The 24436-nt window shown below is 33.5% G+C and overlaps 2 protein-coding genes and 1 non-coding gene across 3 annotated transcripts; 2 read left to right on the forward strand and 1 right to left on the reverse strand.

Annotated features, from left to right (window-relative positions):
- The first annotated feature begins 2363 nt into the window (after positions 1-2363).
- Positions 2364-6314, forward strand: LOC129312826 (uncharacterized). Its single transcript, XM_054955577.1, has 2 exons — positions 2364-3242; positions 4764-6314. Exons 1-2 carry the CDS (start codon positions 3158-3160, stop codon positions 5828-5830), a joined length of 1152 nt encoding a protein of 383 aa, XP_054811552.1. The 5' UTR covers positions 2364-3157; the 3' UTR covers positions 5831-6314.
- Positions 6315-7800: 1486 nt separating this feature from the next.
- LOC129312824 (uncharacterized) lies at positions 7801-13181 on the reverse strand. Its single transcript, XM_054955574.1, has 11 exons — positions 12790-13181; positions 10892-10979; positions 10682-10773; positions 10461-10579; positions 10255-10370; positions 10052-10179; positions 9878-9964; positions 9314-9374; positions 9175-9215; positions 8956-9076; positions 7801-8136 (listed from the first exon to the last, which is right to left on the reverse strand). Exons 1-11 carry the CDS (start codon positions 13140-13142, stop codon positions 8077-8079), a joined length of 1266 nt encoding a protein of 421 aa, XP_054811549.1. The 5' UTR covers positions 13143-13181; the 3' UTR covers positions 7801-8076.
- A 7741-nt stretch (positions 13182-20922) lies between these two features.
- TRNAN-GUU (transfer RNA asparagine (anticodon GUU)) lies at positions 20923-20995 on the forward strand. Its single transcript has one exon. It is a non-coding gene; the product is annotated as a tRNA-Asn (tRNA).
- Positions 20996-24436: the final 3441 nt, after the last annotated feature.

Consider the following 24436-nt stretch of genomic DNA (forward strand, 5'->3'; position numbering starts at 1 on the left):
TCTCTCTCTCTCACACACACACACACACATTCGCCTGATGTATAATGGGTGAAGGAAGCTTCTTCTTGAGCACTATTATATATGGCATTAACAAAATAAGGGGATTAAGTGTAGAGGAGGATGCCATACCTATAAAGAAAATACTCTGCTCTTCTTTGCTTTTTTTGTTAGAAACAAAGATCACTTGCTCCTGGAGTAATGCAAACAATAAAGTGAATTTATGGGGTCAATAAAGTGTTCAAGTGTAAAGGATGAAATGTCCAAAATAGAATTGGAAGGTAGTTATTAATATCTCCTGTGTTGGGAGTAATGCAAATGAGGCCAATAATTATGCCCTACACAAAATTGAACATGGTGGGCTTTCCTAAGTAGAAAGCGTAAAAAAAGAAGCAACTTCGTGCACATAACTATACATAAGGCCATATGATATTAGCTACCTAATTACACTCCTAGCTGACGAGAGAGTTCATTGATGCTTGAAGAGGAGGGGCTCAAAACAATATTGTCGAAAGCAATTAAGTCTTGGTGGTGCTTATGAAGGCCATTCTTATTGTAAAGAGAACAAGTGACAGCCTGCAACTTGACTTGTTTAATCAAGGGTGAGAGGGTGATGGAGGAATCGGTGACGAAGTTGATAAAGGCAATGAAGTTAGGAGTGTTGGCAGGGGTAAAGTGCTTTGTAGGAAGAGACATGAAACTAACCAAGATGACATTGTAAGTGACAAATAAAACCAAGACGTTGAAGAAGATAAAAACCAACAGAACATGATTTGGGAGATTGTGATCTCATGTGAGTGAGAGTGAGATCTTGCCATAGGTCTTCACAATTGAGGTATTGTACTAGGTTCGACGAGGATGATGAAGAGAGAGGAAGAGGGGGAGGATGAGAGAGAAAGTGGATGAGAATTATAAAATATTAAAAATTTATGGGACCCACTGACTATAAATTGAGTCAGGTGCACATTAATGACAGGGTGATGGTGAAAAGCATTTTGATCATTTAGGGATAAATTTGATGCATAATAGAGTTTAAGGTGTCCAATGACATTTTGGGTAAAATTAAAGGAGAAAAATGGTTTTTAGTTTAATAAAATATTTGAATTAAAGGTACCTACTTAACTTTTGAATAAAAGTTGATAATAAAAATAACCCTTGACCTAATAAATAAGTCACTCAATCTTTCACATTAAGATGAGACACTTTATCAAACACCATATAATGTCAAATATAAAAAAACAATGTGAGTTTAAAAACAATTAATTAATTTATTGAAATATAATTCAATTAAAATATCTTATATATATATATATTTTTTTTTTTAAAAAGGAGTGAATAAATTGTTACCAACTTCTCATCCACGGTAAGAGTGTTTACGAGCTTGGTTTGGTTTGGTTTTAAGCAAAAACTAAATCAAACTGAACTAATCAATTTGCTTGTGAGTGAAACTTGATTGTTTTCTATGAAAATAGTTTGGTTTAATTTTTGTTTCGATTTGGTTAATGTCTGAATTAATTTTAATAAATTTATTTGACTTTTTTTCCTTCTTTTCCCGTCTTTATAATAGTTGGATTTTTTTTAATTTGAATTCATTTATGTATTGTTGGCGCTTTTATTATATGGAAGGTCTTTGCTTATTTTATACTTTATTTAAATTAAAACATATTTATGGAAAGTCTTTAAACCTTAATTAATCACATATCTTATACATACATATTCATTCTTTTTCATAAATTTTTTGCTTGATTTCAAATGAATTCATATCATATTAATCTTATTCATGCCTTCATTTCATTAGTCTTGAGTGTATTGTATTTATTTTATGATTGCAAGCAGCGAAAAATTAAAACAATGATGGTAAATAACTAGTCATTTTTATAATTATATTAGATGTACTATTTAAATTCCCATAGACAAAATTCATCACCTAATAGCAAATATCAAACATATAAATATCTCAAGTTTAAATATCTAAAATTTTAAATATCATACTATTTAATATTAATACTTATGTTCATAATTCCATACATTATACATATATATTCAAAACATAATATCTATCTCTCAATATCAAAATAGATAAATACTATATAAATAATTTTTTTTTCAGACTTGATTTAAGTTTGGTTTGGTTTTTAGATTTTGAAATCAAAATTAAACTTAACCAATTGATTTATATATCATAAAAATTAAAACAGATTTGATCAATGGTTAATTTTGATTGATTTATTTCGATTTAGGTTGATTTGATTTGATCCTTCGGATTTGAATCAATTTCGAGCACCCTTACTTCTACGGAGCACGCGGACTTTAAGCTGGTTCACGCTGGTTTTGATATGAAAATTACAGCTAAGAAACCCAATTTTGATAAAACGCTGGAATCTATCCAAAGTTTGAAAACTTGGAGCCCACGTTTCAGACTGTTGATGTGCATCCCTATGTTAATCCGCCTAATCCCTGTAACTTCACGAATCCCTAGTCAGTTTGAACAGCCTGATCACTGATCAGTTTCACTTCGGATACACTGTGCCGGTCAGTGATTGAATCAAACGCACAAGCGTTTCATGAAAATTAAAAAGGAAAAAGAGAAGAAAGAGGAAAGAAAGATGGGGTGTCCGGTGCGTAACTGATTGTTAGTTTCCAGGGGGAGGAACAGGAGGAGGAAGGGGGTGCGCGAGACACACCGTTTCGATTTTGGCACATAGTGCGTCATCGTCAGCGTCGGGTTAATCACCTACACGAAAAAAAGCAGTTTTGAGAGCAAAAAGGGAAAAGAAAGAAGCGAGATAGGGACTCGGTCCTCATGCCCTCACCGGGGGAACCAAATTAGAATAATGACGCACCGATATAGTAGTGAATCCAATACTATGGGCTATAAATTCTGATCCTTTCTCCTTCCTTCCTTCATCCATGTGCGTCTCTCATAACCAATCCCTGAGGAATCGTTCCTTCACTCCTCGGAGCGTTTCCTCTCTCGGGGGGGTCCCTACACTCTCCCTTCTCTATCCCCTCCTTAATTTCCTCCTCTTCTTTTTTAGCTCTGCAAAATTCTGATAACCCTGTCTGATAGTCCTTATTTCTCTTTCTGGCCTCTGTTCCTTAGTTTTTTCTCTCGCTGTCCGTTTTCCTCTTCTGGGGGTCTTCTCTTTTGGTTCTGGTCATGGCCAATTGGACAAAACAACAAGAGGCGAGTCGTCATCAAGTGGGTCAGTGGAACAGATCATACAGCAGAAAGCCTCCTCTGGGTCAGTATATTTGTTCTCTATTTTGGACTTGTTGCATGAGTATCTGGTAGTTCCCGTCTACGCTATTTTTTTTAAAGGTGTGGAATGGTGGGGTGAATGATGAAATTGCTAGACGTGGATTTTGTTTGTGTTATATGGTAACTTTGCTTTGAAATTTTTGACTGGGTTTTTCTTAAGAGGTTAGGTTCCCGTCAAATTTTGAGCATCATTTTGAAGTAGCAATCATGGCTTTGTTGCTTTTCTGTGCCATTTGTTTCTGCGGTCTGGCTTTAACCATTGCTTCTTTTGTGGGCAGAACTTGATAATCTAGTTCACTTGGGTGTGGTTCTCAAGTTCTAAAGGGCCGGATGAGGTTATGACAAGGAATTTAATTTTTTTTTTCTTTTGAGAAAAGAGTTTCAATAACGAGGAAAGGGTTTTAAAGGGTTAAAGTGCTGCAATAGCTTTGGTTGGTAGGTTGGGGGTTCTAGTTTCCTCTATGAGTTGATTGGTCCCTACTTCATTGATTTAGTGCTACGGAGTTGCTTTAACGTTACTGATGTTCCTTCATTTAGTCGATCTTCTGCATTCCCTGTTGCAAGTTAGGTTGCTGTATGTTTTGAACTCAAGCTGCCTTGATCTTGTCTTGCCATTTTGAATGTTCATTTCTGCCAATTGATTCCTACTTCCTTGAATTGGCAAAGTTCATAGACCCCTGCTTCCTCAAATTTAGGTTGCTGTCTGTTTTGAACTCAAGCTGCCTTGATCTTACCATTTTGTATGTCATTTCTGCTAATTGATTCATGCAGTTGCTCGTAAAAAAGTGATCCCTACTTCCTTGAATTGGCAAAGCTTATTTATAGATGCATAAATTTTCATTTTAGTTGATTGTTATGTTGGTTTATGTCATATTTGGATTGAAACCTTCTGGATTTTGGCAACGTTAAAGTAGTTATCTGTTAATTGAATCTTTCTATGATGTGTTAGAAATACATCACTGTCTCATTGAGCTATCGATATAGAAAAAAATTTAAGATAATGAGCTTTCCTTGTTTTGGTTGACGTTTTGTATATTCTCTGTTGTGGCATTGTTGACTTCTGTCATTTGTTGGGGAGAAACCGTTTCACATTTTGATAACATCTAAATAAGCATCTATCAAGCAAATCTTATGGTTACGGGAACAAAACGTGCATCAATGAGTTTTTAGATAAAGCTGTATGTGTAACTAAATTTCCTTTATTTGTTGACTCTGCCCAACTCGAACCTCAGTTTTTGATATGTTATGAGATGTGGTGAAATGAAACTATCATGATCAAGGCAATGTCTATGCGGACTCTTATTTGCTGACCCTTTTATGAAAGGTGGTTTCTATTCTTCCGTATACATTGTTTCTTGGACATTTATTGTGCTAATTATGTTTGTAGTTTGTTTTTGTCTGCAAGACAATCTTTTCTTTTTTTTTCCATGTCTTGTTCTAGTATGATCTTAGGTCCTTTTATGCTTTGAATTGAAGTGACAGTTCTACTTTTCTTGGTGTGCAGCCGATAGGTGGCAGGCAACAGTACCTGCATGGGAAAAAGAATTCTGTGCTGCTGTTCCATGGCCAAAGTTGTTAGAAACCAAGAGGTATATCTATCTGCATGACAATATACTAAAGTGGGATGATTCTGCTGGTAAAGAGGCATTTGACAATGCTAAACAGAAGTTTTGGGCAGAGATCAACGGCCTTCCTTGTGAAGTATCTTTGCCAGACCCTGACATGCACATTGAACATGTAGATTGGAATTCGACTGTTGACCCTGAGCTTATTCTGGACTTGGAACGAGAACCAGCTCCCAGTGTCAAAGCTAGTGATGAAGTTGTGATTCTCGATAGTTCTCACCTCTTGGACCAATCATTTTTCTGCACCGGGTGGGGGGAAGCTGAAACCCAGCCCCCTACTGGTTGGGGAGAAGCTGAAGTCATAGTGCCTACAGGCTGGGGGGAAGATGAAATCCCACTGCCTACAGGTCAGGTGGAAGTTCACACCCCAAAGCCTCCAGCTTGGGGGAATTCCGATGTGAATGTATATGGCCAGGTAGATTACTGCACTGGATGGGGGGATACTGCATGGGGGGAAGCTGAGACAGACCCAGCTGAAGATAATTATTGTCCTCCTCAGGGTAGGGATTCTGACCTGAATGCATATGGTGGAGTAAATTACAGCATTGGATGGGGGGAAGCTGAGACGAACCTTCCAAAAGATACTGATACAGGTGAAGGCTCCTGGGAACAGTTCTGGACCCCTCAAGAACCTGCAAAAGTATCTCAATGGCCCAACCAAGAGAATGATTCCTGGCAATGGAAGGAGAGACAACAAAGTGGCTTTCAGAAAATTGGCAAAGGAAGAGGTATTGGGAATTGGGTAAGCTCTGATGGGGGTAACAAGAGGAGAGAAAAATTCAGACAACAAAGTGGCTTTCAGACCAATACTTTTCATGGTAATGAGAATCAGATGGGTGGTAGGGGAAGGAGAAACAATAGGGGAGGAAAGAGGGGTGGTTTTGCTCATGGCCGTTCTTATGGGGACAACATGGCCACTGCTAGGTGGGAAGTGAAGACAAAGTGAGGATTGGACTGCAAGGAATCCCATGGATTGTTACTGGGAAGAGCCTGTTTGAGTTAATAAGTTGCTGTTTCGGGAATATTTGGTAAATATGATAGGATTTTGCGGAGGGTCAGCAATTTCATTTTCCGTTTCACATCGTCTCTGGAGATAGCAAGCTGTTGTAGCCTCCTAGATATGAACATGACCGTTTCTTTGGGCTGAGGGTAGTGTTCTCAGGTACGTTCAAAGATAGAGAGCTTTTATTCCCGATTGTGTTTATGTCAGTATCTCCAGAGCTCATGTGATAGTGCGATCACTCCCATTCCCCCCCCCCCCAAAAAAAAAAAAAGGAAACAGAGAGAGAGAGAGAGCTTTTGTTGATAGGTGAATTGTTCGTTGATATATTTTAGTATAGCTAAATCGTTCATTCCGGTATCATTGATTCTGATCTTTTTTATCTGTTCATTGTCTCTACCATATTATTTATTTATTCTTATGAAACGCATTAGTACTTGCATCAGTAAAGCAAATTTCACAAAAGCTCTATTTTTAAAAGGTTAAATGGCAAAGATCAAGGAAGGATGATGCGCCCTTTTATGCTATCAAAGAGTTTTAACATGTGTAGGAACTGGAATATTTCTTTAAATTTTATGTATAGGGACTCAAATATTTACACAGATAGATTAGCTAGGTTTAATCATACTTTAGCAAATGATTTTTGGATTTTTGATTATATTCCATCTTTCCTTGAAGATGGCGTATGATGAAAGTGGCATTAGTCTTGTAAGTGTTTTATCTTTTGTTACGTTTTGGCTTTGTAACGTTTGGCTTTCTCATGGAATGAAGCTTAGCTTTTACTCAAAAGGAGTCCTCGACGTTTAAAAACCTACTATGATGATTTATATACCTGACGTGATCTAATGAGCAGTACTTTAGCACTGGATCCCTTTCCTCGACTTTTTCTGGACCTTGGCTTGCAGTATCTTTCCTCTAATGGATGGTTCATTTTTTGTAGTAAAATCAAAAAGAAATTCTCTGTAAAAATTCACGTCTCTAGTTGATATAAACGCTCAAGCTCTACAAATTATTACATGAAAGCAAAAGACAATGTTTAAAGCTTTCTCCGCAAATGATTGCCTTCTCTTTGTGCAAAGACTCTCTCAGTTGAAAATGTTTCTTCTCCTCTCCTCTTAGCATAATTTGTAAATTGATTTTTTTCCCCAGTTGGATCCTGCATGCTTACTGCTCACATTTGGTCATCAATGAAAATGAGGAACCTTTTAAAAAAATTGTGAAAATAGTTTGTATATGACTACGAGCTATGAAATATTACGGAGATATGTTACCGGGAAAAGGGAATTAATGATAATGGTACTTCAATAAACCATTACACACACGCGCGCGCGCGCACACACTCTCGATGAATTATCATCATTACATCTTGAATTTTCTTTAACTGCACCGTGCAGCTTTACGGAGTGATTAACATTATAATGACACTTAAATTATTATTTCCCTAAAGGCAGATCAAAAACAATTTTCTGGTTCTGGGGGAGCAACTGAGTAAGAATTACTTTATTCACTGTCACCGTTTTTCTAAGTCACAAATTTTGACAAAAACGAGATTTCATTTTTACTATTGATTGATATTGTCATTAATTTCCAGAAGCATTCAATCTAAAGAAAATTTGGCACAAATTTCATTGCTGATTAGAAATTGCAAATATCTAAACCTATAAATTACAAACTTAAATGAAAAAATACATTTACAGCAGACAGTTAAAAATTTTTAGAAATCCGTTCAAGAAATTGGAAGTTTGGGTTGATGATACCGGCCTACATATGGTAGGTGGTCCAATTAATGCAGTCAAGCCATGAGATGAAAGGCCACGATTTAAAAGTTCACGGTAGTGGCACCAAAGAACTGGGGAAGTTTCATGACCTTTACTTGAGAACAATTTTCAATCTCCGAATAATAGGTTTGTCGATCATTATAATGTTAACTTTTTCTTTCCTCAAAATCTTCATTTCAAAGAGCGTATACAAAATTTTGGTCCTTCAATGTATCCCCAGAGAATAGCTGTGTTGGTGTATTAAATTAGGTGGATACCATGTTCAAAACTCTCGAACGAACCCAAAATAAATTGAAAAAAAGGCCTTCCCTCATCTTCAAAATCTATATTCCTAGAGACAGTTTTTCTACAAGAATGATTATACAACAAACCTAGGCAGCTGGGGTGGTTCCCATGGGTAACTTTGTAGTCCCCTCATTTGTACCATCCAGCAAGGAAATACCTCAGCACGAAACAGAAGCAGCACGCAATAGCCTGTTTATAGGAGGGGTACAGGGGATATGAGCAATATACCACACAACAATTATAGCATCTGAATTCAGATTATAAGCTAAACTAAAATGCAAGCTTTCATAGTGATAGAAATTGGTTCAAAATCACCAGTGGTCATTGCTACAATTTTTTTTAATAAAAAAGTAAAACCCTTACCATAGAGGCCATTCAACATGCAAATCTCATTGTAACATGATTATGATACTCATTAATTGGTATTTGACAGTTAATTTGATGCAAGTGTCATCTACAAATAGAATCAATTCAGGAGAATGATACTTAGGTCCTAAAAGATCAATTGAATGACAGTTATGTTCGAAAACCTTTGTTGAAAGATGAGCTGCAAAAGCATTTACGTCAATTGCAAATCAAACATTTAAGTCTCACACATCACTCCCAATAATTTGCAACTGAGACTCAGTATTTGCAAATTGCAAGTATCTGGATCAATATTTGCAACTTATATTTGAACAATTTTTTTGAGACCTAACTGTCATTACATCAATATTTTGGGATCTAAGTGTCATTCTCCAATCAATTACATAAGCATGACTAGGAATCAACTGGTGTCTAAATTAATTTTTGCACATGAGCCTTAAACAGACTAATGCAGTTCACCATGTCTATGCCTCTGGATACATCATGCAGCTGAGACCCAAGAAACACAGAGTTTGCTTAAATCCCATAAATTTACTGCAGTACTTGACACAAATTTAAGTTGGAAGAATAGAAGAAAAAAGGGGAGGGAGAAGGGAGTGAAGTTGCGGGCAACTAGGGGGAAGAAATAAAGATGACAATCACCTGGAAAACAAGAAGATAAACACAAAGTGACTTTTCAGACTTCTGGCCAAGCTGCCTCAAGAAAAAATTAACGAGTGTCCCATCATTAGTCCCAGTCAGCAGTCCAGTTTGAGGGTCAAACCTGGACAGAAGATAGGCAAGTTTTCAACCAATGAATATAAGCAAGATGCCTGAAACAAGTCCCCACAATACAAATAGGAAGAGGCCCTCCAAGCCTACCTTGGCAAACGGTGCCTTGGACATGGAATATAGCCAGAGAGCTGGAGAAAAGCATGTTACATGTGTCATACACATTTAAGGGAGTTCTAAACTATCACAGAGAGAGAGAGAGAGAGAGAGAGAGAGAGAGATTAATAACCTGGGGCAGTGACAAGAGAAAGTTCAAAACTTGAGGTAGGAAGAAAATCAACAACGTTTCACTGAATCAAAAATTAAAGTTAATTATAAGGTAATTAATAACCACAGTGATATAAGATGATAAATCTCAGTAGACTGGACTAGATATGAATGCTTTGAACTTAATTGTTTTGCTCTTTTCCTGTTTCTAACAAAATAAACAAATGAGTTTACAAGGAAGTTTATGATTACAAGTACAACGCTTTCCTCTTTTAGTATTTTGTGATTACTGTTCCAAATTCCACTTCTTGGTTGAATCTTTGTGCCCTCAGTAAATGTGTTATGGCACTCACAGATGAGAACAACCTTGGAAGCTATGGGTAGCTGAGTTGAGTGAAGAAATTATTCAAGTCAGACCAGCATAAAAAGGAAGTATTTATCACTAAGTTTCAACGATTACAAATTTTATAATGTTCCTAGTATAGTTTAGTCATATTTATCATACCTAGGAAGCCTTACACACTCATGGGGAGAGACAAGAAATTAGTTCTTTTGTTTGAGAAGAATACAAGTGTAAAGGATATACCTATAATGGCCTAAAATCCCAACTACAGCCATGGTCATTCCAGCAAAGTATGTATATGTGTCTCCGACAAAAACTGCAGAAGGATACCTATAATGAGCAAGACAACGGACTGAGTCCGCAAGTTACTCTTTTATTAAGCAGGAGAAAACAAGATACAGATACAGTATTAAATACCAGTTGTAAGAAAGCAAAGCCAAGGAGGTAGCTAACAAGGGCTGAACTAGGTAGATAGAGAAAGCATGTGCTTGTTTATATTCAGGATCTGTTGATCCTCCTATTTGCATGATATTGTGTACCACGATCTGCAAACGCACAGTAACTATCATATTCTACAACCAAAACAGATTTGATTTGATCTAACAAGCTTTTATGCTTACAGCTGAAGCAATAACAACTGTCTGTCCAACTTCAAGCCCATTTATTCCTGCATGGATATTGATGGAATTTGTGCAAAAAACAGCCAAAAGCCCCATATATAGTTTATATATCCATCCTGCCACAACAATAAGTGGTCAACATAGCAAAATGATGAAGCAATTAGTATTTCTTTTACAGTGTCCTTTGGAAGGTAAGGGAAGTTTACCAAGATCCAAAACCTCTATCCCAATATGTGGGGCAAGTGGCTTTGGTATAATTATAGTTGTGTGACCAGCATAAGCCATTAACAAAGGAAGTGCGGCAATTGATGGGAGTAGTAATTTCCTGCTCATCCCACCAATCACATTACATAACAAAACCACAAAAATATCCTTGTAGACAAACATGAACCTTTGGAAAAAAAATACTAAAAGATCATATACTTACACTCTCCATGGAACATCAAGAACATCATCAACAAATCCAAGTAGTATCATAAAGCAGATGGACGCTAATGCTGCATTGTACTCCACAAGCCACTGCATTTTTAATAGTTTGTAAATCAAATATCAATTATGAACTTATACCGCTTACAAAAAGTTGGAGCTGAAATAAATAGTCAAATCATCTTGCTCAGAAATGACAAAGAATACTTACATTTGAATCTGCTGTGAAGTTGAAATATTGAAATAAGATTGCCAAGACCAAGAAGACTATACCAACAACTATGCCCAATGACTCAGGCCTACACAGAAAATAGTAACATTGTCAACCAAGATGGTAAAATAGGTTGCTAACAGTACTCCATCCCTTAGATTGGATTTGACATCACCACAACAGGCTTGTGAAGCACTAGGTCAAATGCTTACCAAATCAATTTTCCTTTTTTTTTTTTAATTAAAGCTTACTAAAACAACTTATCATGAAGGAAGTAACTAAATACTGTCCTCGCTAGCCTTTGCATCTTATTTATTTATTTTTTTTAATGACTCGCACCATTATTCAATATAGGTCTCATCTCATCCATTTCAATGATCCTTCTTGCATCCCCTCACCCTTCCGCATAGGAAAATACAGGTCTCTGCGTGCCATCCATTCAAAACATCAACAGCAATCCCCCCCCCAAAAAAAAAAACAACAAAAAGGAAAAAAAAATATTCAACCGAATCAGTTAACTAGGTGAGAAGATAGTCATTGTCCTTACCAATCCCATGAAAATTCTGAAAACTCATCCAGCTTTTTCTTCATTTTCTACTTACTTTATAGACCTAAGATCATTTAATGTCTTAAACTAGCCAACTTACTCAAGCAATCCTTCTACAAGTCCCTAACTTCCTTCTATAAAAATCACCATGACTTTAATGGACAAACTTTAAACAAGTTATATGCTCATAGTTTCAAACGGAATGACCAGTGTTTTACATGGAAAGCAACAGAAAAGGGAGGTCAAAGTTACATACATGGATGTGCACAATTGAAATAGAATTTCCCTTTGAAAAAGAATGAGTTCCGAATGCCAAGAACTTCAGCGAAAACCTTATGGAAACAGAAAACTAAGAGTAGATGACAATATTGATTCATTATATGGATTCCCAAATTAGTACAGAAGTATTTCAGGAAAACATCTTAACATCGTGGATTTCCATATTGGTACAGAAGTATTCCATGATCTATCTACTATATTCTAAATAGAGAAAATCAAATGGAAGCAATAATTATGTTGTATAGGAAGAAAAATCAATAAAAATCACAAATTTATCAGAAACTCAATATATCCTTTTTATCAAATAATAATCAGGGATAAGTGGATAACTGTTCTATTCAGAATTTGACCTATTTATGCTTCTAGGAAACTTAATTACGAAATCCTAATCCTACTAAAGTACTAGAAAGGTTAACATATTCCTACAGTCAATTACTGATCAACTCCTGAGATTATTCCAATAATCTAAATATAAACTCATAAATACCAATACCAATACCAAAAAATAATTACATTATTATCAAATAATAAAATAAACTGAAATTATTTCTCATCGTCTTGAATCAATTAGCATGAAAGATAGAAATATAGGAAAAAGGCTATATGTTATTTATCACAAACAAAAAATACAAGAGGCAAGAGAAAAGGGGGGGGGGTTGCAAAAAATGATTCATGTCCACATCAACTTGCAAACATAACATTAGTTACTCTCCAAAGGAGAGATACAGTACTGTTCAAATCTGTTTGACAATTAATGAACAGCAAGGGTGGGATTTAAGAGAAGTCACAGTTCGCACTAAAGTGCATTAATATCAGAATTACAAAGGAAATTTGTTGCATCAATCGGGATGAAAAATATCAAACAAAATCCAATTAGAAATTCGATCTGAAATTGAGAAACACGTGAACTCAAATCTAGAAGATAATTAGCGCACAAATTTGATTAAAAAGCCAACAAATGTAAACCAACGAACGCTTAATTATGCAGAAAAAACATCGAAAATCAAAATCCACCAGGCAGACACTTCATTGATCCCCACCGTAATTAAAATAAAATAAAACAAAATCTCACACTTTGACAGTGCCCCGATCGGTACCCTTCTTATTGATATCATAGCCAAACAGATTTCGCCTGAGCACATATCTGGACGCCACGGGAATCATTTTGACAGTCACAAAGAACCCAGCAAGGCTCATCGCAGCATTGATGAGGATGGATCTCCAGAGCTCCGACTCAATGTTGTAATGGTAGAAAATAAGATACAAGTAAGGGACGAGGAACAGAGAGAGCTTGAGAATGAGGCCCCATTTTGGGGGTGAAATTGGAGGATCATTGACGGCGGGTTCTTGGGGTTTTCGCTGCGCATTTTCCTTCACAGAGATTTCGGCGGTGGCATCACTTGAAAGTCTCTTTCGAGGAGCCATGACGATGTTCCCCCGAGCTTTACACAGTGCACGCCCCTTTATTGATGCATCGGCGACACTGAAGGTTCTCTTCTTCTTGCCGTCATACCGCCAATCACGGAATGCCACCTCACCCAGGTTGTCAACGTGGAATAGCCTGAATGAACCTTTCATTTTAATTTTAAAATCATAACTTGTTATCCGAATACTTTCCTGGTAAAGGTTTTTTTTTAATTAAATTATGCAACCTTTATTTAAAAATATAAAAAAATTTAATCAAATTTTCCTTTGATAAAATATTTATTTATTTTTAAATTAATTTTATTTTTTATATTTACCTGAATTTAATAAGTTATTTTACCCTAAAATAAATATAAGATAATTTATTCAATAGATATATTTTTTAAAAAAATAATGATTATATTTTAAAAAATTAAAAATATTTTATATTTTTTAACATCTAATCCTTTTAAAAATACTTTATATTTTTAAATGAGGAGAATATTAATTATTTAAAAATTTCATGTAGGCAGATACTACTGAAAGGTACTAATTTTTATGCACCATGAAAAAAAAGGTGCTAAAAAGATAGAGCAAAACAGATAGTAACTATTACCCTAATTTTAAAATATTTTTAAAGGGTTAAATATTTAAAAATAAGGATAAAAAATTTCAAAAATATAAAATGTTATTAGTATTTTAAGATATAATTAATATGTTTTTTAAAATATATTTTTAAGAAATAAATTATTTTTAAATAAAATACCTTATTGAATGAGAATAAATATAAAAATATAACTAACTAATTTATTAAAATAAAATTTAATTAAAAATACCTTACTAATATGCTTATGAGACAAATTAGATCTTTAACTTTATATATTTTAATATATTTTTATTCAATTAAATTAAAACAAATAAATTTTAATATTAATAATAAAAATTTATTAAAAAATAAATAATATATAGAAAATTTAAAGATCATAATTCAATTGAAAATAAGTATATTAAATATAAATCTTAAGATAAAAATTTGGATCTTCCCATGTTGGTAATTTGAATTTTTTGAATTGAAAATAGTCAAGCAAAAAAAATGCTGAAAATACTGATGGTTGAAGTCAAACATATGAAAAAAAAATTATCGTGCGTGGGGGGGGAGGGGAACTACAACCAGAACTTAGAATACATCAAAAAATCGACAAATATTTTGATTTGGAATCCTTTAATCTACCAGAAGATTTTCGTAAGGCTTTTCTCAAAACTTTATCCTGAAGCAAGATATTTCTAGACGTCATTCTACCAATAAGAGAAAGCCATTCCATTCATATTCCCAATTCATCCTGTAAAATCCGGGGGAGACAAGTAAAATTACTTTTACTAATCCTCTCTAATCTCCAACATCTATGTAATTATCATATTTATCAAGTTATATAAATAAAATTTCAAGTTTTCAATATTTAAAACATTCAAAAAGATCATTACAATTGGAAATTAGAGTTTAATTTATATGCGGAAGCATAGGATCTCAAAAAAAATTGGTGCATTTGCTTAAAAATGAAAAACAGTGAAACAATGTAAAAAAAAGGCATGCACTGAAGCTTGTGAGCCTCTGTACCATGTGCCACAGTACATTGCATGTTTTTTATAGCAAATTTCACTATCTTTTGACATCAACCGGAACAACTTTCGACGCGTCTCATTTTCCAATCCGACATTCTACTAATGTGATCTAGGTGTCTATAGAGAGTTTTCTCCTAATTTTAACCAATGGCTTTGGTTTCACATTGTAATTATTTCTCAGTTAGAAATTGGACACTCATTTCAAAGTTCGCTCCTTTTCACAATTACACAAGACTTGAATGCCCATAACTCTTACCATAAGCCAAAGGCTACCAATATCACTCAGACCGCACTTAATAAATTAAAATAAATGTGTACAATACACCACATCACTAATACTACTCATTAAATACATTTTCATTACTCAACTCCTTAATCTTGAAAACAGAAGGAGGAGCTCAAATCTCACATTTCATCAATTATTCATCATAATTCAAATGTCATATATTCTTCTTGCTTGTATTAGTATTTTGGCTTTGCTCTAAATCTCACAATCAATATACATATACCGTAGAACCCAAAATATACTATATAATTTAGCAAAACACTTAATGCAACTAAGTCATAACGTTAATTATCCCTAATTGGCAATATCATGCAAAAATATACATATTAATACTTCAAAAAGTAAATGAGGCCTACTAATAGGATATTAATCCTGTGCCTCAGGTTGTTTTCCTTTGTCTTGCCCCTTTAAACTAATTCCTGTAACATTGAAGACAGTAGGATTAGTACAACCACTCAGTAACCAACGTCCATCTAATCCATTCTAATGTATGTCAATTAATTTAAATGTAAGTAACAAAGATATTTAATTTCAAATCATTTATCATGTTCAAAAGCATAATTCAAAATTCTCATTCATAATAGTACATGCTCATGAGATAATGATTGAGCAACATAATTTCATACAGAAATAGGACTAATCACATAATTTGTTTTACTATGGTCACAATATAGACAACCATGTATCTTCTTATTACTATATGCATGAGTATACCTCTTTTATATCTTTGTTATACCTCTGACATGAAACCCTGAGCTATAGCACATTAGAATCATCTCTAAACTGAGACTATCCCAGCAAAGACATGCATGAGAGGTTACCCAACCAAGGTTTACCATCTCAGAGGTGGGTCACGATTTTTCTCATTTTTATCACTATGGGGTGTTACTCTTCCTAAACTAGTTTCTTTATTAAATAAGTGGATAACTAGTTATATTTAAGTTTCTTTCTCATTGAACTAGTTGGATAATATAAATAATAAATTCAGGCAAACTATCAAGCTTTGAAAGAGGCCTTACCACGTGAACTTTAATTCTCTACTCCTCACCTAGGTGAACGTCCAATAATCATCATGCAATGCATAAATATGTGATAACCCATAGCATGCAAGTATTCATTACCCAAACATGCTCAATGGTCTCATTATATTCTCATTACACATATTTACAATTAATCATAGAATTTTATATTACACATAATCGTTAAACTTCTCAAAACACATAATCATTGAATTCCATTTATAAGTAATCATTGAACTCTACATATCACACAATCGTTGAACTCCTCATATTACACACACTCGTTAAATTCCAAAAACAACACATCATAGAACTTCACAACACTATTTTATTGCATTTCTCATACATCAAGCCATTAGACTCCAAAGAAAACATGTCATTGAACTTTCTAAAATCATTATAATGGATTTTCAAGTTATGCCACACTTGCATTTTATTTAATTTCACACTTTTTAATTATCAAATACAACTTAATAAATCAATTAACACACAAAAGTATAAAAAAAAAATCTTTCAGTTATCATAAACTTAAACTTTTGAAAGGTCAAAGATTTTATCCCTCAATTATACACTCCCTAAGCTTTCACGAAACTTGAATAGTGTCAAATATGCTCACACTACAATTAATCACAATACAATTTATTAATACCCCTTTTTAAATAATTTTCATTATTAACTCAAACACTTCTTCACTCCTAAAATTCAATCACTTCCCATACAAGAGTACCCATAGAGTTTCTTAGCTTCTTATAACTTATATTAACTTCATTGAACTCCTAAATAACTATTAATGAAGCCATATTGCCCTAACTACCATATTTATGGTAGGATTTTTAGGTATTTATTATCTCCAACCACCAACACTTATAAAACCATTAATGTTAGGTTTTATTAGTTTAATTAACTCTCATTAACTTTATTTAAGTCAATGGCTTTGGGTTCATAGCCTCTATAGACTGAAAATTATTATTCTTAATCAAACCCTAACTCCTAATATCAAGAAAATGAAAGATAAAGATAGATTTAAGTTTGAAAAACTTACCTCTATTATTTAGAAGCTTTAAAATACTCTCAATGCTTCCGAGCCCCAAACCCTAACAGAGCTCCTTTCTTTTTCTTCGTTTGCTCTTTTGTTTCCTCCCAATTTTTTGAGTCTAATACACTTTTATTTCTACAGAAAAGCAACCATGTGTCGTGGTAGACACATCATGTGCCGCGGCGCATGGTACAAAAAAATCTTACCCAAGTGTATTAGCTCGCATATGTTGCAGTAGATTATCCACAAGCCGTGGCGTGTGGCACAAAACATCGCCCTTCAAATTTTCTTCTTTTTTCATATCCAGGTGACCAGACTTCACTTTAAACCTGCATTTAGTGCTAAAATTACAACCAAACCTTTCTAGCCACACATCTCATTAATAAACTTAATTACTCTAATCAAGCTTAGTTAATTAGGTTTAAATTTTTAAGGATGTTACACATCCATCCTACAAGAATAAACCTTTGATTTCAAATTCTTAAATTAATACAAATATAAAGTTTATAAGAAATTGTTCTATTTATATTATAATCACTAACAATACAACTATTTCTTTTTGTTTTTTAAATTTCATATACTATTGAGAAGTGAACTAAAAGAGATGATACGCCAAGTTTTATGTAGCTTACTTTGTATCCAGAAGGAACTTCATATCGACTAGAAAATTGACGAATATTTTGGTAGAAAAATATTGCAAATGAACTAAAATATACCCATTCAGATACAAATCTTAGTAGAAAAATCCCCCACTATATAATTTTATTTTGAACTATTGGGCTTAGCACTATTTCTAATCCAAAAAAAAAATAAAAATAAAAACTTGTATCATAAAAGATTACAAAGTAGACAAGGTTCTTGGACAATCTACTTTTATCATCCACCATCTTAACGTAATAAGGTGGGGTTGATAAAGGTAACAAAATGCTCATAGTCATTAAGGGCATGTGCAAGATCTTTCACTTTTAATGAAGCTTCTCACAGTTTTCTCATAAAAATATTACAAGAAAAAAAATCATCAAGATAAAGTAAATTATATCAGTTCCAGGAAAAAAAGAAAGAAAGAAGAGAGATAAAATCAAATACATAAATTCTCACTTCCCAATTAACGAACAAATTTTGAAGGCTAGAATTTTGCCTTCTTTTTATTATTGTCTTTAGACACAAATCAGAATACATCCAAGCAGATTAGAAGCTAAAGCTAAAATACGGGCATCAACAATGCATTCCTTCTTTTGCTTGATTTACTCATTCCTAACAAGATGGAGCAGAAGGAAGACCTGCATTTAACATAAAAACCTTCCCCTTAGCTTGTGAAAATCCTGCCCCAAGACCTATAAGGCTAAGTTGAATCCCCTTCTTTCCCTTCATCTAACCTAGCATTTTCTCATATGAAAAGGAGACACCCCCCAGGCACACACACAAACATGTCAATACTATGTTCAAACCCAGAATTTTTTCCAAGCGAAAGAGGTGACACTGCCATGGAGTGCCACCAGGACAACTCGGCAAAACCAACAGAATCTGATACTATTTACACATGCATGAAGCTGTAATTCCTTCTCTGAACAGTGTTAAAGGTACGAAAACTAGTGCTTATATTGTGGTAAAGAAACTGCGGTAAAAAATTACAGGGAGAAATTGAAATTGTAAAGGATCTCCGGCGATAAGGTTTGCTCTTGGAATCCATCAAGGGGATATCTCCCCATCCACTAGTATTAGAAATGCTAATGTTAAATTCATTCCATAAATAAGGTCATCCACATCTCTCAACCAATTGACCAGAAGAAGTAAAATGAGCATTAGAATGCATTTGACAAGCCATGGTACGTCTTTGGTTTCCACTTTCTCAAAATTCAAAAGTCTACATATAAAAAATTCATGTATTAAAACTTAGTTATTGTAACAAGATTTATGTTTGAAAATATTTTTAAAAAGTCAGTAATAAATTGAAAGTTATCAAGAAATACTAGTAACCCAAAGTTCCAAACGAGCATTTACCATTAGAAAGGAACTGAAAATTGTTCAAAAACTAAAAGTAACATTTGGAAATTAATCTCAATCAGCTTTTGGCAAATGGACTTTCAGGAACATTGCAAATGGAATTTCTAAAGTAAAATTAACCTAACGTCTTTCCCTGAAAGTTGGTTCTCCAAGAGGACTTTTGGGCTTTTCAAAAGTCAAAACCAAACACTATTCAAAACATCCAACAGGAAACTGTTTGCTTTGAAAGATTAGCTTATTCTGGTAACACCGAATTTGCTCCAAGTGAGGAGAATGAGTGGTACAATCTTCAAAGTTCAAATTCTACAGGAATATTTTGAGGATGCATTTGGTCACTACCAAGGAGCACGGGAGAGGCAAACTACATTGCCCTTGCAAAGTTGCACTGAATAAAAATATAACTTGTAGATTCATTAGTCATCTAACAAAGTCATCAAACAAAATTTATTTCTACATTCCTAGGAGGAAAATTTGAACACTACAACTATATGGAAGTATTCAGTCTTCTGATTTACCTTGCATTTCTATTGGCGTATTGCTGATGTGGCTGTCCTAAACGAAGGTCGATTCTAACACATTTTTTTTTTAAATGTCATTTGATAAAATTGATTCAGCTGCTTTTGTAAATTCAGAGCTGAAAACACTAAAATCCCTCAAACTCTGAATAACAACCCACAGTTTTTGAGAAAAAGAGTTAAAAAAAGTCCTGAAATGAACTTATCATGGGAACATACGGGCAAGTCAACAAACAAAAGACGAGCTTCAAGCAAATGAACTTGCTATGGGAGTCTAAATATGAGTTAAGCTGCCCTGCATCATAAGTTTCTATTTTAATGCTCTAATAGTCGTAGAATGAGTCCTCAATACCTGAATAAAACGAGAAGACTCATATAACCTAAAGGCAGATACAACATGAATGGTGTAAAGTGTAAACTATAACCCAAGGTGAGCTGCTTTAACGCAAAAACCTGCAAACAATTTGAGAGATGAGTAGACTAAATCTCGATCCAGGTTCCAATGTCTTGGTTCAGAGTTCATCTTATGGTCAATGGGGACACATACAATGTTGCTCTTGCAAAAAAGCTCAGCAAAAAGACATGGTTTAGTCTTTCCAGAGCAGGGCAAACTCGATTCACTTGGAGGTGGTAGCTCTATATAACAGCTAGGACTCGGGGTGCCTTGTGCATCAATTACCAAGAGAAAAGGCGCGTCTTCATTCTTTTAATTCCCCTCGAGTTAAACTTGCTAAGAACAAGGTCTAGACTACTAAAGCACAATATGTGAAAACCACCCATACCCACCAGAATGAATTCTAAGACTTGAGATACGTTAGGCACGGGAACCTTTTCTTCCACGTTGAAACACCCATAACCTTACGATAGGAGATCAATAGCAGAGTCTACAATCAACCAGCGGAGGTGCTTACGGTAGTAAACATCTGGCATTAAAAAGGAGAGACCATAAAATTCAATTTCATGATCCATCATTAGCATACCATGCACAACAAGAAACTGTTACAGATTATTTATAGTGTTACGAGTTTGTGTTCACAGAGTAACGCTAAAATACCACAACGTGCTTTCTATCTCAGTTTCTTTCACGCATAATCCTAAAAAAGCACAATGCCTCATCGTGACGGCGGATCCCGAGATTCAGATATGCCCATCCAAGGTCAATTCAGCGATAACAAGAAACACAATTTCAATTGGAATCTCCCAGAAACAGAATTGACAAAGATGAAGCATGGACGAATCGCACATGGAAAAAGAAAAACTTCGAATCAAGCCGATGAAGTAAAATTAATTAAAATTATCAAGACTCATCACTTCAACAGCTGCTGGAATAGCTCAGTTGGCTAGAGCGTGTGGCTGTTAACCACAAGGTCGGAGGTTCAACCCTCCTTCTAGCGGGTTTAATTTTTTTTATTTTTAATGGCCCGTTGCTTATGGGCTTAATTCAATTTTACTGTTTCTTGAAATCCAATCTTAGTTAATCAGGCTAGAAAGCTTTTTTTTTAAAAAAAAAAATAAAGATAAATTTCATATAATTGTATCACAAAATAACTAATACAAATTCAAGCTTTAAAGTACAAATACATGCTCTAAAGTCAAAATTTAATCCAAATATATTAATCTTCCTTTATCATTCTCCTCATCATCAAGAAATAAAACATTTGACCCTCCATAATGTTTAGACATAAAACAAAAATTAGAATGCATATCCATAAATTACGAACAACCAAAATGTAGTAGAAGCTTCATCAAAATCTGAATTAGAGGTTCAAATATAGACATGGTAATGTTTTATGAACAAAGATTATAAATTCCACCTATACACAAGTGTAGTCAATGTGATCAAGAACAAATGGAGGAGGATCTTTTAGGCTACAGGACCAAGAAGACATTGATTCATTTAGAAACAATAAGAAAAAGAATGGAGGAGGACTGCCAATTCAAATAATTGGAAGACTATTGCAATAAATAAAAAATTTCAAATTTAAAATTAAAGTCGATGCTTGCAAATTTGATGACATAAAATAGAAGTTTCATACCTGGACAATCCGTGACTTGTGTGAAACTACCTGTGCAAGAGCATGTATTCTCCCTATCATGGACACCCAGATTTATCGATAAAGAATCACAAAATATAAAATTAGTTTTATTTGGATTCTGGACACCATCTACAAGTAAAATAAATGCAAAGCATTAGGAAAGGATATGCACCCAAGACCTTGATGTGATCCATCCCCAGGGAAGTAATGCCACATACAATAAGTTCCTTAAACTGCTAGGTTCATCATTAATTTTAGTTGTGAATTTTTAATTTATTCTGACTTACGTTCATTAACAGTGTCAATTCTAAATTTAAATGTTTCATTCTAACTTTAGGATTCCACCATTTAGGAAAGAGATTGAAAGAAAGATGACAATTTCTTCAAACGTCTCCCGTAAGAGTTAAAATTAGAACATTTAAGCAAAGGGCAGTGCAATAAAAATTGTGAAGAAATCAATATCAACTTTTATAACAGCAACGTCAACCCGCTGAACGGGATCACGGGAATCATTTTGATTAAAAAAAAAAAAAAAACCACAGGAGAAAAGTGAAACATGGAAGTAGAAAGATTAATAAAATGTAAAGAACATATATCAATAGCAAAAGGAATATTTGGTTCAGCTGTATCTAAAAATTAGATGAATTTGGATCCTAGGCCTGTAGCAAATACAGGCGTTGGGTGCCTATATTTACATAACAAGATCTATGATGTCTATTAAATCAAAGGTTTGGAGAATTTGTTGCAACACTGAATTCAAATATCTTAAATAGCACAACTAAATATCCACCTCAATTCCTACCTAAAATTCATAATTTTCTTAATAGTACAAGCCTATATTATTATTTTTATTCGATATTATGGTATTTTGCATCTATTTTTCATATTATAATTTTTTATATTATGATATATGAGTTTATATTATATATTATTTATGAATGAATTTATACTATTATATCATTGTTTTGTTTCTTTCATGCGTTGCTCAATGTCATAGGAAATGGAGGAAGATTTTATAACAACAATAGGCAAAGAATTTCACAATGTAAAAGAAGCATGAAAATTTCAGATCATTTAAGAAAGCTTTAAATTTTAGGCTGAAAGTGAGATAAATTTTCATTACATAATGTTATTTAAGAGATTTAGATGAATTTAAATTCAGTGTTTCTTAATATTGATTATAATAAGATCCTTCAAACTATTGATTTAATGAATAGTATAAATTTTGCCGCCTAAATATAGGCACCCAATGTATGTTTGCTAGGGACATGGGATCCAACTCTGAATTAGACATATAATCATCAATTACTCCTTTAATTTTCACGTATGCCTACTAACAAAGGTAAGATAACAAGCGCAGAAATATGGATAAAGATTAGATAAAATGGTTTAGGTCACTGACTTCATCTTGAACGACAATAATAGTATCTCCATAACAAGTAGAAAAATATTGTAAATATCATTGTCCAATAGAATCTGACAATTACTAGCATGTCGCAAAGTAAAACAAAATCATTTGGTGCCTACCTAGCAAAGATGCACAAATTTTTTGGAAAGGGAATTCACGAACTCTTTCTTGTGCTTAGATTGATTAGTCAGACTCCAAAAATAAAACCATTTGTATTCCAACTCACAAGAATATTCAGTGATGTAAAAAGCACAACCAGAGGCATCTAGACATGAAATTTGAACAAAGGAGAGGATGAGGTGCACCAAAAGGCAAGCCTGTCCTGTTGATAACCACAATGTTCGTATGCGATATGATGCTACAGTCGTCAATAAAAATAACTAAAAAATTTCAAGGGACACACACTGTCAATCAAACAAAGATTCACTTTCCCACCTAGTTCTGCCTTCAACTTCAATGCATGCATCTTATATGTATTGCTATTATTGTGCAATAGTAAATTAAATAATTTTAACATACTGCAGCCAATCTTTTGTTTTACGAGTAGCCACTTTGTCGTCACCGCCGTCATTATATAACCTTTCAAAACTTAACATTGAATATTTTTTTACAAACCCAATAATATAGGATTTGGTTTAGATACTAAAAATGTTCAATTCTATCATTAATGTTTAGATGAAATCATTATTGTCAAACTCTTAAATTGACTTTACGAGTTTACTGTCTCTACATTTTTAGCTTATAAAATCGTATTAACTCGTCCATAAACTCAAACTAAATAAAACGCCGTTAAACTCACGAGTTAACTATTTAAGTTTATTATTTTTATATTTTTAACTTATAAAATCGTATTAATCTACTCACAAACTCATTAAACAAGATATGTATATATTATGTAGAACTTAATTTACAGAAGCGGAAGAATTTGGTTCAATGAAAAATAAAACTTAAAAAAATATTAATATTAATAAAAAAGAAAATAAAAAATACCAAAAATAAGTTATGATATTTTTAAATTTTGATATTGAATATAATAATTTACAAATGTAGATAGATTTAATTTTAATAATTTATATTTAAAATATATTAAAATTAAATTATAATTATATTTCATATTTTAATTATTTAATTATGTATTTTTAAATATTATTTATTAATAAAGATGAACTCTTACGAGTTTATGATTCGAGTTTATATTTAGAGTTTACATCTGTATTCTGAATTTATTTAAACTCTCAAGTTTAATAACCTTAGATGAAATAGCAAGAACAAAGTTATTTTTATGGTCTTTTAGGTTTTGAGTGAAAATTTGACTATGATATATTTTTTTTTTATTTCAGTTTTGAGATGTGGATACTATGATAATAAATTACAAAATGTTTTACATCTGT

Source organism: Prosopis cineraria, unplaced genomic scaffold (assembly GCF_029017545.1).
Source record: "Prosopis cineraria cultivar Desert tree isolate PC_DT_omini unplaced genomic scaffold, ASM2901754v1 PC1, whole genome shotgun sequence".
NCBI classification, from domain to species: Eukaryota; Viridiplantae; Streptophyta; class Magnoliopsida; order Fabales; family Fabaceae; genus Prosopis; species Prosopis cineraria.

Bases quoted from the DNA above. Each gene is read 5' to 3' on its own strand.
- LOC129312826 (XM_054955577.1), top strand. From the start codon at position 3,158: ATGGCCAATTGGACAAAACAACAAGAGGCGAGTCGTCATCAAGTGGGT. The intron at 3,243-4,763 runs GTCAGTATATTT...CTTGGTGTGCAG, and splicing joins CAGCAGAAAGCCTCCTCTGG to CCGATAGGTGGCAGGCAACA.
- LOC129312824 (XM_054955574.1), bottom strand. From the start codon at position 13,142: ATGGCTCCTCGAAAGAGACTTTCAAGTGATGCCACCGCCGAAATCTCT. The intron at 9,375-9,877 runs GTATATCCTTTA...TTTTTGATTCAG, and splicing joins GGGATTTTAGGCCATTATAG to TGAAACGTTGTTGATTTTCT. The intron at 8,137-8,955 runs GTGATTGTCATC...TCCTATAAACAG, and splicing joins TTTATCTTCTTGTTTTCCAG to GCTATTGCGTGCTGCTTCTG.